At 45.0% G+C, this 12,295-nt stretch overlaps 1 protein-coding gene and 1 long non-coding RNA gene across 5 annotated transcripts in view; one reads left to right on the top strand and one right to left on the bottom strand.

The window, feature by feature from the left end:
* The window catches only part of BBOX1 (gamma-butyrobetaine hydroxylase 1), a 41,391-nt gene that overhangs the window by 22,554 nt on the left and 6,542 nt on the right, over positions 1 to 12,295 (top strand). For all 3 annotated transcript variants that reach the window (XM_037401614.1, XM_037401612.1, XM_037401613.1), the window contains 2 exons: positions 4,223 to 4,421; positions 11,762 to 11,867. In XM_037401614.1, the coding sequence (XP_037257511.1) occupies positions 4,223 to 4,421; positions 11,762 to 11,867 (305 nt within the window). The remainder of the gene's footprint in view (positions 1 to 4,222; positions 4,422 to 11,761; positions 11,868 to 12,295) is intronic.
* Positions 2,926 to 12,295, bottom strand: part of LOC119154275 — a 42,619-nt gene continuing 33,249 nt past the window's right edge. For both annotated transcript variants that reach the window (XR_005106420.1, XR_005106419.1), the window contains one exon: positions 2,926 to 3,862. This is a non-coding gene — a long non-coding RNA (uncharacterized LOC119154275). The remainder of the gene's footprint in view (positions 3,863 to 12,295) is intronic.

The raw sequence follows: 12,295 nt of genomic DNA, 5'->3' as shown, positions 1-12,295 counted from the left end.
GTGTTCCTAAAAAAGGCAGTTTGACCTCAAGTAACCCCGGGGGCCTCAGTTTGACCTCTGGTAACCTCGGGGGCCTCGATTTGATCTCTAGTAACCTCAAGTTGACCTCAAATAACCCCGGGGGCCTCAGTTTGACCTCGAGTAACCCCGGTTTGCCCTCTAGTAACCCCCCGGGGGCTAAGTGGTTGTCCTCAGATGACCCCTGAGTCCAAGATTTTGGGTAAAGTTGACCTCTAGTAACCCCATATGCTAATTGGTGTCCTCAGATGACCCCGGCGTGTTCCTAAAAAAGGCAGTTTGACCTCAAGTAACCCCGGGGGCCTCAGTTTGACCTCTGGTAACCTCGGGGGCCTCGATTTGATCTCTAGTAACCTCAAGTTGACCTCAAATAACCCCGGGGGCCTCAGTTTGACCTCGAGTAACCCCGGTTTGCCCTCTAGTAACCCCCCGGGGGCTAAGTGGTTGTCCTCAGATGACCCCTGAGTCCAAGATTTTGGGTAAAGTTGACCTCTAGTAACCCCATATGCTAATTGGTGTCCTCAGATGACCCCGGCGTGTTCCTAAAAAAGGCAGTTTGACCTCAAGTAACCCCGGGGGCCTCAGTTTGACCTCTGGTAACCTCGGGGGCCTCGATTTGATCTCTAGTAACCTCAAGTTGACCTCAAATAACCCCGGGGGCCTCAGTTTGACCTCGAGTAACCCCGGTTTGCCCCCTAGTAACCCCCCGGGGGCTAAGTGGTTGTCCTCAGATGACCCCTGAGTCCAAGATTTTGGGTAAAGTTGACCTCTAGTAACCCCATATGCTAATTGGTGTCCTCAGATGACCCCGGCGTGTTCCTAAAAAAGGCAGTTTGACCTCAAGTAACCCCGGGGGCCTCAGTTTGACCTCTGGTAACCTCGGGGGCCTCGATTTGATCTCTAGTAACCTCAAGTTGACCTCAAATAACCTCGGGGGCCTCAGTTTGACCTCGAGTAACCCCGGTTTGCCCCCTAGTAACCCCCCGGGGGCTAAGTGGTTGTCCTCAGATGACCCCTGAGTCCAAGATTTTGGGTAAAGTTGACCTCTAGTAACCCCATATGCTAATTGGTGTCCTCAGATGACCCCGGCGTGTTCCTAAAAAAGGCAGTTTGACCTCAAGTAACCCCGGGGGCCTCAGTTTGACCTCTGGTAACCTCGGGGGCCTCGATTTGATCTCTAGTAACCTCAAGTTGACCTCAAATAACCCCGGGGGCCTCAGTTTGACCTCGAGTAACCCCGGTTTGCCCCCTAGTAACCCCCCGGGGGCTAAGTGGTTGTCCTCAGATGACCCCTGAGTCCAAGATTTTGGGTAAAGTTGACCTCTAGTAACCCCATATGCTAATTGGTGTCCTCAGATGACCCCGGCGTGTTCCTAAAAAAGGCAGTTTGACCTCAAGTAACCCCGGGGGCCTCAGTTTGACCTCTGGTAACCTCGGGGGCCTCGATTTGATCTCTAGTAACCTCAAGTTGACCTCAAATAACCCCGGGGGCCTCAGTTTGACCTCGAGTAACCCCGGTTTGCCCTCTAGTAACCCCCCGGGGGCTAAGTGGTTGTCCTCAGATGACCCCTGAGTCCAAGATTTTGGGTAAAGTTGACCTCTAGTAACCCCATATGCTAATTGGTGTCCTCAGATGACCCCGGCGTGTTCCTAAAAAAGGCAGTTTGACCTCAAGTAACCCCGGGGGCCTCAGTTTGACCTCTGGTAACCTCGGGGGCCTCGATTTGATCTCTAGTAACCTCAAGTTGACCTCAAATAACCCCGGGGGCCTCAGTTTGACCTCGAGTAACCCCGGTTTGCCCTCTAGTAACCCCCCGGGGGCTAAGTGGTTGTCCTCAGATGACCCCTGAGTCCAAGATTTTGGGTAAAGTTGACCTCTAGTAACCCCATATGCTAATTGGTGTCCTCAGATGACCCCGGCGTGTTCCTAAAAAAGGCAGTTTGACCTCAAGTAACCCCGGGGGCCTCAGTTTGACCTCTGGTAACCTCGGGGGCCTCGATTTGATCTCTAGTAACCTCAAGTTGACCTCAAATAACCCCGGGGGCCTCAGTTTGACCTCGAGTAACCCCGGTTTGCCCCTCTAGTAACCCCCCGGGGGCTAAGTGGTTGTCCTCAGATGACCCCTGAGTCCAAGATTTGGGTAAAGTTGACCTCTAGTAACCCCATATGCTAATTGGTGTCCTCAGATGACCCCGGCGTGTTCCTAAAAAAGGCAGTTTGACCTCAAGTAACCCCGGGGGCCTCAGTTTGACCTCTGGTAACCTCGGGGGCCTCGATTTGATCTCTAGTAACCTCAAGTTGACCTCAAATAACCTCGGGGGCCTCAGTTTGACCTCGAGTAACCCCGGTTTGCCCCCTAGTAACCCCCCGGGGGCTAAGTGGTTGTCCTCAGATGACCCCTGAGTCCAAGATTTTGGGTAAAGTTGACCTCTAGTAACCCCATATGCTAATTGGTGTCCTCAGATGACCCCGGCGTGTTCCTAAAAAAGGCAGTTTGACCTCAAGTAACCCCGGGGGCCTCAGTTTGACCTCTGGTAACCTCGGGGGCCTCGATTTGATCTCTAGTAACCTCAAGTTGACCTCAAATAACCTCGGGGGCCTCAGTTTGACCTCGAGTAACCCCGGTTTGCCCCCTAGTAACCCCCCGGGGGCTAAGTGGTTGTCCTCAGATGACCCCTGAGTCCAAGATTTTGGGTAAAGTTGACCTCTAGTAACCCCATATGCTAATTGGTGTCCTCAGATGACCCCGGCGTGTTCCTAAAAAAGGCAGTTTGACCTCAAGTAACCCCGGGGGCCTCAGTTTGACCTCTGGTAACCCTGGTTTCACCTCGAGTAACCCCAGGGGCCTCAGTTTGACCTTGCACAACTCCGGTTTGACCTCGAGTACCCCCCAGGGCTGACTGATTGTCCTCGGGTGACCCTGGCACGGTCTCAGGGCACGGCTGTGCCCGCAGGAGCGCCCGGGCGCTCGGGCTGCCCCCAGCTGCGTCTGAAGGTGCAGGTACAGCTGTGGGCAGGGACCCACTCAGGGCAGGGACCCACTCTCGGCAGGGACCCACTCTCGGCGGGGACCCACTCTCGGCAGGGACCCACTCGTGGCAGGGACCCACTCACAGGCCGGCCCAGCTGCCCCCAGCTGGGGCGGGGGGACACCCCTGCAGGACGAGGCTGCGCGGCCTCTCCCTTGCCGCTGCCCCCATTTCCCCGCCCCGCCAGCCCTGGGGGCTGCGCTGGCCGCCTGCGCTGCTCGGGGGGGGAGAAGGGAAGAGCTGGGGGGCAGTTTCCTTCTGCAGGTCGGTGCCTGCTCCCAGCAGCGGCCCTGGGGCTCCTCCTGCACAGGGGCTGTTTAGGGGCTGGTTATGGTGTGGCTGCTTTACCGCTATTCCACAGTCGTACGCTCCTATAATTAATTTTGTCCGAGATTGGGCATGACATAATTTCTTGCTCATCACACAATCACTCTATCATTTTCTTTACCTTCTGGCAGCGCTCGGGTTTTATTAACGTCTTTGCATCTTCCAGAAATAAGTCAAAAGCTCACAAAAAAAAAAATAATAATCTGCAGACAGACAAGGATTAACACCATCCTGCAAAGTTTAATATAACAGAATATGATCTGATGAAGACAAATCTACAACAGAAAATTTTTGCAGTTTTCTTTTTTCAAATTTTAAAAATTGCAAAACATACATTTTTGCAATTCATGTAGTTACTCTGCTTCCAAGCCGTTATACTGATGCGTCTTCTCCTGTTCCTTCATCAGGAATATAATCTGCTAGTTGTTATATGTCCATACAGCGACACGTCTGGGGGAGATGTTGCGGTGCTCCATGGTATTTTATCCTAGACAAGAAACATTCAAAAACAGTCTTAGTTTCAAAATTTCACTCTTGTGGTTCACTGCTACAGACAGAAAAATGAATATGCACGTTTCTAATGTAGTTAACAAAAATCTCCCTTTCAAATGGTCTTTCCTTCAGCTTCCAGGTTAAGATTTGACTACAACGCTTTGCTGAACTTCACGATACCGACTGCTGGTTCTCGGCGCAGCCTCAGGACCCAGTCCCAGGTGCCTCTGACTGCGGGGTTGGGGGTGGATTCACAACTGTGTGTAAATCCCACCCCCTCCACCCTCCACCTGTGCCCTGAGCTTCGGTGCTAAACCAGCTTCAGCACGTGCTTCCCTGTGCTTTTCCCTTTCAGAATGCCAGCACTGGGGCTCAGACCTGCAGCTTCCCAAACTGCCTTTTGAAGAAGTCATGTACAACGACGAAAGCACATACAAGTGGCTGTGCACCCTGAAAAGAGTCGGGATCGTGCTGCTCACGGGAGCTGCTGCCAGGCAGGGAGAGCTGGTTAAACTTGGCCACAGGATCGGGTTCCTGCGTCTTACCTTCTATGGGTGAGTTTGGGTTTTAATATCTGTGCTTTGCTGGCTATGGAATCACCGCTAATGTACTTCAATTCAGCTTGCTGGACCTGTTTTGTGGATTAATTTCATAAAGCAAGGTGATTTTTTTTCTTTGTGTGTTACAAAATATGGCCATCAATTAATATTTTGTGTGAGAGAACTGCTTTGCTGTCACAGGTAGGGTATGTGAAGAAAAGCAGCAATAATACTAACTGCCGAGAGAAGGAAAAATGCCTGAAAACAGATTACATCAAATAAAAGATAATCACAAAAAAGCTACTTACATATACCACAGAACAAAATCAAAAATCCCTAATCCAGTCCCCTTCTGAACATTGGAATCTATCTGTACTGAAACTTTCTCTTAGCCTGAGTTTGAGTCATGGAAATAGGTAATACTTAGGTGATGACGTTGTGTCTCACATCACCAAGAAGATGGTCAGAGTACCTGTTTCACTGCTTTCAACTGCTTTTCTTTTTGCAAAAGGAAGAGCTCAGCCTGCAGGAGTGCAAGCAGGAACCTGTAAATCATCATTTTGATGCCCAGAGGTGATAAATGAACGCCTGCCTCCTCAAGCACCTACTAGGCGAGTAAGCAAATGATGATGGTAGCTCACATCTTGCTAAGCTGAGGCAGTGACCTCCATCTAGCTAAGCGAAGGAGCAGTGTCATAGCTAACGTATTGCACTGTCCCTCACTCTCTGTAAAGGTCCCTTCTCCCCTGTAACAGAAAAAGATAATAAAAATTATGGCAAGAGTTCTCCTTCACTTGGATTTTACCTCCAGTTCAGAGAATAAGCTAACAAACCACGTGTGCAATAACCAGGGGCTTCTCCCTTGCCTTAAAAAAAAAAAAAAACTTAAATAAATGGAAGTGGGAAAAAAAATTCAACCTTCGCCAGAAATACCACAGTCCCTCGAGACTGCAAGTCAGGAGGAAAGATCTGCCCCTGCACACTCCTGCGTGGAGGCACATACGATCCCTGCTGGCACACGTAATGCAGGTGAGGTACAAAGCAGCACCGTGACACCACGAAAAATACATTAACTCAGAATGTTAATTATGAGGCGAAGGGAAGGTGAACGAAAGGTCCCTTTTTCAACCTATGATGCTTATTAAGTCTTACTGTTACATATTCATTTTGCAAGTATTTCTCCATCATCAGCTATGGGAAAAGACGTCAGTGATGCTGCCGGTTTTTAGATTTAGTAAACAATTTCCAAGAGGCAGAGAAATTGCTATTCTGATATACTAGCAATGTCTAGCAGTGTATAAGTTGCTTCTGAACAGTCCTTCATTTTTGTTTCATTTATGTTGAAAGTCAACCGGTTTGTGCAGAATTTCAGTCCCCCCGCTTCAAATCAGGAAAGCTGCCTCAAGAAATTTTTCAGAAATTGGCAGAAACTGAAGTGAACTCATAGGACGTAGAACAGCCTGTGAGAATGGCATTTTTAATTAATTTTTTTTTATTGTCTTCCAAGAGGACAGGATGGAATTTTTTATAATGTTAATATTATGAAGCTTTTTTTTGCCATTTCCAGCAGCCATAATAAATATTTGCAAAGCTTTAAAGGGAGTAACATATAAATGTACTAGGGTAGTTAAGATAATACACTTTCACTAAGGTGTGGTTTCCTCTTTCTGTTTACTGTGCCAGAAGGAAAAGTGGTTTTCAACATTAATTGGGATGCAGTCAGGTTAATCCTACCTAAATAAATGGGAACAGAACCCCCTGCTTGACTCAAAAACCTCATCCAGTGCTAGGATATTTTTTCTAATGTTAAAAAAAGCATTCTTAATGTCAAGCACTTCTACATTTGGCAGCCTATTTTAAACTTTCATCGTTATGAAAATACTACTGCTTTCTATTTCTGTTTTGACATGATCCTAATAACAGATACAAGGAGATTCTTAGGGATATCCGATTCACAGATTTCCTCTGTATCTAGAGGATGAAACATTTGTTCTGTTTGTATCCAGACAGCTGCACAAGCATTTTGAGTTAGGAAAGCCAAACCAACCAACCAACTAAACAACCCAAAACCCCTTAAAAATCAATACCAATAACCCCACCACCACCATACAGGACCTTTGACATGCACCATGAATTTGTGCTTAGGTTACAACAGAACCTTTAGTGGCTTTCCTAAGTTCCAGGGACTGAGAGCTGGATCTAGAAGTAGTTCCTAGATTCTAAAACTGGAAATGATCTCTAAATCTTCTATCTATAACATTATCTAGACTAATGTTCTTGACATGGCAGCCCACTGTGTTTCACCTGTTGTCCATCTGCTGTGCCCTGTACCATGCCTGTCACTAAGGCAATTCGAAAACGTCTTATATTGAACTCGGCACCATTGTAAGATTAAAGAAACATCTACCACCCTGCCTGGCCCCCTGCCTCAGCTCCTAACCATCCTTGCTGTTTGAAATGCCAGCCACCGGTCTGAAACTGTCTGCAGCACCCAGTTTGTGATAACTCTGCTGTTTGAGAGACTGAAAAGTCCCTTACTTTATAAATGTGCATTAACAGTGAGGATATACTGTCCTTGCCCGAGTTCAGCTAATGAGGTTTAGGCTGCCCTAGGGAGACTTGCCAGTTTATCAGGTGTGTCATCAGATTGTTGTTCTTTTTTTCTAATTAAAAAAACCTTAGTCTTACCACTCACTGACTTTTCCCTAATACAGTTATAATCAGTAAAGATTATTAAATGCTTCACCTTATTTAAAGTCAGCTTGAATTAATGTTTACTCTCTTTAAAGATGGTTTCAATAGAAGTAATTTGTCAGGATAAATTCTGAGTGTTTGAGATAGAGATAGATATATATTTAAATGTGTTTTAATACATCCTACAAAGAAACTCCCACCCATTAATGTTCCGTACAAGATCAAGGTTGAAACGTGACCTTGGTCCACACCATTTGAGCAAGTAATGGTTAGAGCTTCTTTCACTGTTTAAACCAACTTCACTATTGGCGTTGATTAAACCTTATTTTTTATTTTCCTTAACTGTTAGGGTTCACAATAAAGGAATGATAAAATGTTATCATTTTCTTTGCTTTTCCAAAACATATTTGCTAATTCCTGGACTTACTAGGCTGCAGAAAGAGAGTTTCAATGTTAGGGAAATCTTCCAATTCATTACAAGTTCTGCATTTAAAGGAAAACATAGTTGGAATATCCAGTTCAGTTTTGGGTTTTTTTCTATTTGCTTTTAAACAAATAATCTTTGAATTAATAATTTCAGTAATTGAAAGCCTTGAAGTCTTACACCATCCCAATTGAGCCACCATGGGTAGATCTACTCTTGGTCATTTGACAGTTGCTAATTACATTTCTGTGTCTGATTAGATTGATTTTGCAATATTAAAATCTGAATAAATTAAGGTCCAAGATAGCCTGACATCCAAAGACCAGTTTTGCAGAGTAGTCTGGATTTCAAGAAACAAAATGCAGCTGCCACCAGGTGAAGCCAACATGTGGCGTATGGTCCGGCTCTGGGAGCAGAGTGGATGCTCCAGCGCTAAAGGAAAGGCACGGTGGTAAAGGGGGTAGGGTGTGTGAGAGACAATGTGCCTATTAGCAGAGCCAAGATTTTTAGGGGGAGAACATAAAGTGTTGAACGCACTTTCTTTTTCAGAATGTTGCCAACTTGCAAGGAGAGAAAGTAACTGTACGCACACAGGCAGCCTGCTCCAGAGTTCAGAGCCGAGCTGAGGGATGATGGGGGGTGGGTGTGCTATTCCCTACATCCCAGCTTTCACCTCACCCGTTCAGAGGTCACAAAGGGTGTAGCTGTCTCCAGGATGCACTGTGAGGATGCCTCTGCTAAGGCTACACCAAAAGCATACCAACTCACACGGCAGCACAGGGGCAAGCTGCCAGCACCATACAGCACAGCTGGCCTGCCGAGGAGCTGTGCAAGATGAGTTTGTTACCGAAATAGATAAACCTTGACCCAAAGCTCATACGAGTCATTAGAAGGATACTGCCTGCCCCTGTCACTGAGTTCTTCAGATTGGATGAAGTCTATGGGAAACACTTTACAAAAGCAAGTGTCACTTGCTGCGTGTGGGCACTTTGCTGGCAAAACGCTGCTTCCAAGCGTTGAGCTCTCTGTGCATTGTGAGGAGTTGTTGGTTTATTTTTTTATCTCTCTTTAAGAGGAGTTTCTTTAACGGCAAGGGCTGTGCACAGAAAGTTGGGTTGCAAAATACTACACCATCTCCACTTTGCTGCATGGCTATCGAGTCTCCTTCCTCCCTGGGCCCATGCACATGTGCAGAGGCACACGTTTGCAGCCTGACCTCTTCAGCAATGTGTAGCTAATCTAACCACCATACTGGTGATGTTAATGATTACTGCTTTGAGATATATTATAAATGACCCTTTAGACCTTGTGTTTTTTTCCCTAAGTGCTCTGCTCAGGGTGGGGGGAAAAAGGGAGCAAATCCTAAAACATTGGAAAATACAAGCAGATTCGTGTGTAAACTTTGAGTTGTTACGTGCAGTGGTTTAAGAAATCATTCATAAAGTATTTTTAAAAGATAAAGTGCCAAAACTAGTTTCAAATGGTGCAGTACAGATGTGTGTGAAGTGGTAACATACTAAACGTATCAGAAAATGGTTAGAGAACTGTATTCAAACAGCCTAATAAACAGTGTTTGTTAAATGTGTAATTCATCACATGAAGTCTCAAAAAAAGACTTCAATGCTTTTGGCTTCATTTTGGATATTTGGTAGGGCTGTTTTATAAGGAACAAAGTTTGTTGGTTTCTTTTTTTTTTTTTTTTTTACTATGTATAGCTGGAACTCAGCCTAAAAACATTACAGAGAAGAAAAAAAACTCTTTCCCTGTAGCATCTTTTCTTCTAATTTAACCTGTTTGATTTTTAGCTGTAGTTATTGTAGTGCCTGGTCGTGTTGCTCTTAAATATTTCTTGCAGTAGCAGAAACTCCACTGAGTTTTCAGTCTTAATAACAGACTTAGAGCAGCATTTTACAGTCCATGTCTTCAGCTCTAAAACAGAAGTTCATTTCTTACTAGCATCAATTCTGAGGTGGGTTTTACAACTGTAATAAAATAACTTTGGGTAATTCCCTTGCTATTTCACTAGCAGCCAGATACAATGCCTACCGAATATTAGAAATAAAAGGATAAATTCGGAATTGGCAAGCTTGCCAAATAAAACATTACCTCAACAGGGCCATGAATTTTAAACTGAAATGTACCTGCAACGAATGTAACCCTGACACATGGAAACAACAAAAGCCTTTTTTCTCGTCTAGGTGTCTGTTTGCTACATGCTACCTAAAATGTCATTACTTTAAAAAGCAGACACATTCACTGTATCAGCCATATAAGAATGTCAAGAGGTTCCACACTTTTAAATTAACCTTTTCTTTTACATTATGGAGGCACAACTCCATGAACGAAGTCTCCTGTCATACCACAACTCATTGCTCGACTTCTCTCACCCTAGACTTGTGCTCCTTCCCGGTCCTGAAGCCTTGTCCAGGGCTTGGGGTGGCACAAAGGGCTTCCCCAGTGCTCCCACAACTCCCACAATTGCCAAACCATCTGCACCTCCCAGGCAAGGACACGGGTCCCAAATCTCTTATGAACGAGGCTTAGGTTTTTAATGAAGTGCAAGACATGATTCGAGCATGGCTTCAGTTCCTAGCGTGGTGGGTTTGCAAGACAGTGGATCTAACAGATGGGCCAGTTTTCTGCTCAGGGAGGCTGAGCCCACATTGTCACTTCATGCAAAAAATTACTACGCCTGCCTGGTGCCAAATTTCCTCCTCTGTCAACCGGCCTGAGAAACTGATGTTGAAACCTGCCTCTAATTACTGAACCATAAACCATTCTGCCCCACTCTGCTCCCCCTAAGGCCAGGAGTCCTCTGACATCACCCACATTTTCTTCCTTCTCATGCTCCCTCCCTGTGTCTGACTTGATACTCCAGCTCAGCTGAGACTTTGCCAAGGCAAGGCTGGTTTTTTCCACGTTCGGTGCTGAGTTCTCTGTTAGCATCGCTGCCCCCAGGCCAGTAACTGGAGCTCCGAGCGAAGCTCCTTGCCTGGCAGGAAGGTTCCCAGGTGCAGCGCCCCTCTCTAAGCCTAACAGCACAAAAGCACCGACCGCTTTGGCAAAACCTTACAATGGTTTTATAAAATACTACCATTCCAGAAACTGTATTACATATAATGTGGCCATTAAAATGGGTTAAATTCTTCTAGAACCATCAAGTGACAGCCGAGCCTTTTAAATTAAAGATATAGTGAACCTACCTACCTTCAGTACTAATGATGAGGATGATATAATGGGCTATTTTTCGGCTGTAAAACTGGGAACTGTGGAAGTGTGGCTGAAATTATCATACTTGAGTACTGAAGTCATGTACTGAGGAATATGTGCTGTACCAAGTCATAAAAATTATTTCTCTCAGGCAGTTAAACACATTTGCAAATCATATGCGAGGGGGCTTCCCCCCAGCATTTTCAGAAATTTCATTTTAGCATTTTACGTTGTTTCTATTCTAAATACCGCTCCTAGAACAAAAGTGTTTATATAATATATATAAATAATTTTTGTCTGCGTGTTCTTTAGCCTATTTTTTTAAAAAACTATTCATAAGAAGTAATGCGAGAGACACACCATCCGAAACATAATATATTTGGTCTGTAGTATTTGACAAGGGAAAATGAGTTTTGTATTTTTTTTTAAACCACTTGTGCTCCTGTGATTACACGGGCTGTGTATGGTGACTTAAGACTTTTCCAGACAAATGTCTGGGTCGGTAACACGGACATAACACAGCATCTGCTGCGGACCGTCCTCAGCCGCGTGAACTCTGTGCAAACAAAACGTGCGGTTCTTGGTCTGAAATTCCCCTGCACAGTGTGTCACTCGGAACAGATTTTGATTCTGCTGCAACATGAGGTATTCACATCTTTGTCATAGAAATAAGACCTTTTTTTTTTTTTTTTTTTTGTCAGTGTACTTTCTTACTGCATTTTGTCAAATTTCAAGACAGACGCTATGTACCAAAACAAATGGCCACTGGAAATCCATCGTTTTAGATGTTACATTGGGGCCAGACGTCCCTTGGCACACTTCAGTTTCTAGCTTGAATCTAGGACTGCCAAAACAAGCCTTCTGTGCCGGGGTGGGGAGACACTGTTAAATCATTATTTCCTTATAATTTTACAATATTTTCATGTTCAAAGATGGAATGACCACGATCTCATGGATTCAGTGTGCACTGTCTGGCATGCTGGCTGGCTGTTCTAACAAGTTTTCTCTTTTCCCTTTCATTGCAAAGACCAACTTGGCAAGTGCAGGACAAAGCAGATGCTAACAACGTCGCTTACACCACCGGGAAACTGTGTTTTCACACTGATTACCCTGTTCTGCAGCATCCACCTGGGGTAAGGCGAATCCACTGACAACACAAAAGGGAGAAGGAAATGTTCTTATAGCGCGGAATACGGTTAGCATGCAGTGACGGGATTGGGTCTTAAAAGAGCAATGCGAAAATAACAAAATACTAATCTGCCTGTAACGACCTACATACACATGGGTATGCAAGATACACATTATGATGCAAGTTCTGCATAACAAGTCCATTATGTAGCCCATAATTTTTAAATGACAGTCACAAAATATCAAGAATTTTACCACACGAGAGAACATCAGGGTCCTGTAGGTGCTCTTGGTACTGCTTTCATTATATTAAAAAAGCTAGGTGTCTAAATGCTATAGTCAAGTGGTGACATTTTAGGACTCATCTGTTCACCTTAAAAGGGGACCTTACTAGAGGAAATATGAATAAGATGCTATATTCTGTTTTCTGTGA

This window comes from Falco rusticolus, chromosome 10, assembly GCF_015220075.1.
Source record: "Falco rusticolus isolate bFalRus1 chromosome 10, bFalRus1.pri, whole genome shotgun sequence".
Classification (NCBI taxonomy): domain Eukaryota; kingdom Metazoa; phylum Chordata; class Aves; order Falconiformes; family Falconidae; genus Falco; species Falco rusticolus.
This window is presented reverse-complemented; position numbering and strand designations above follow the sequence as displayed.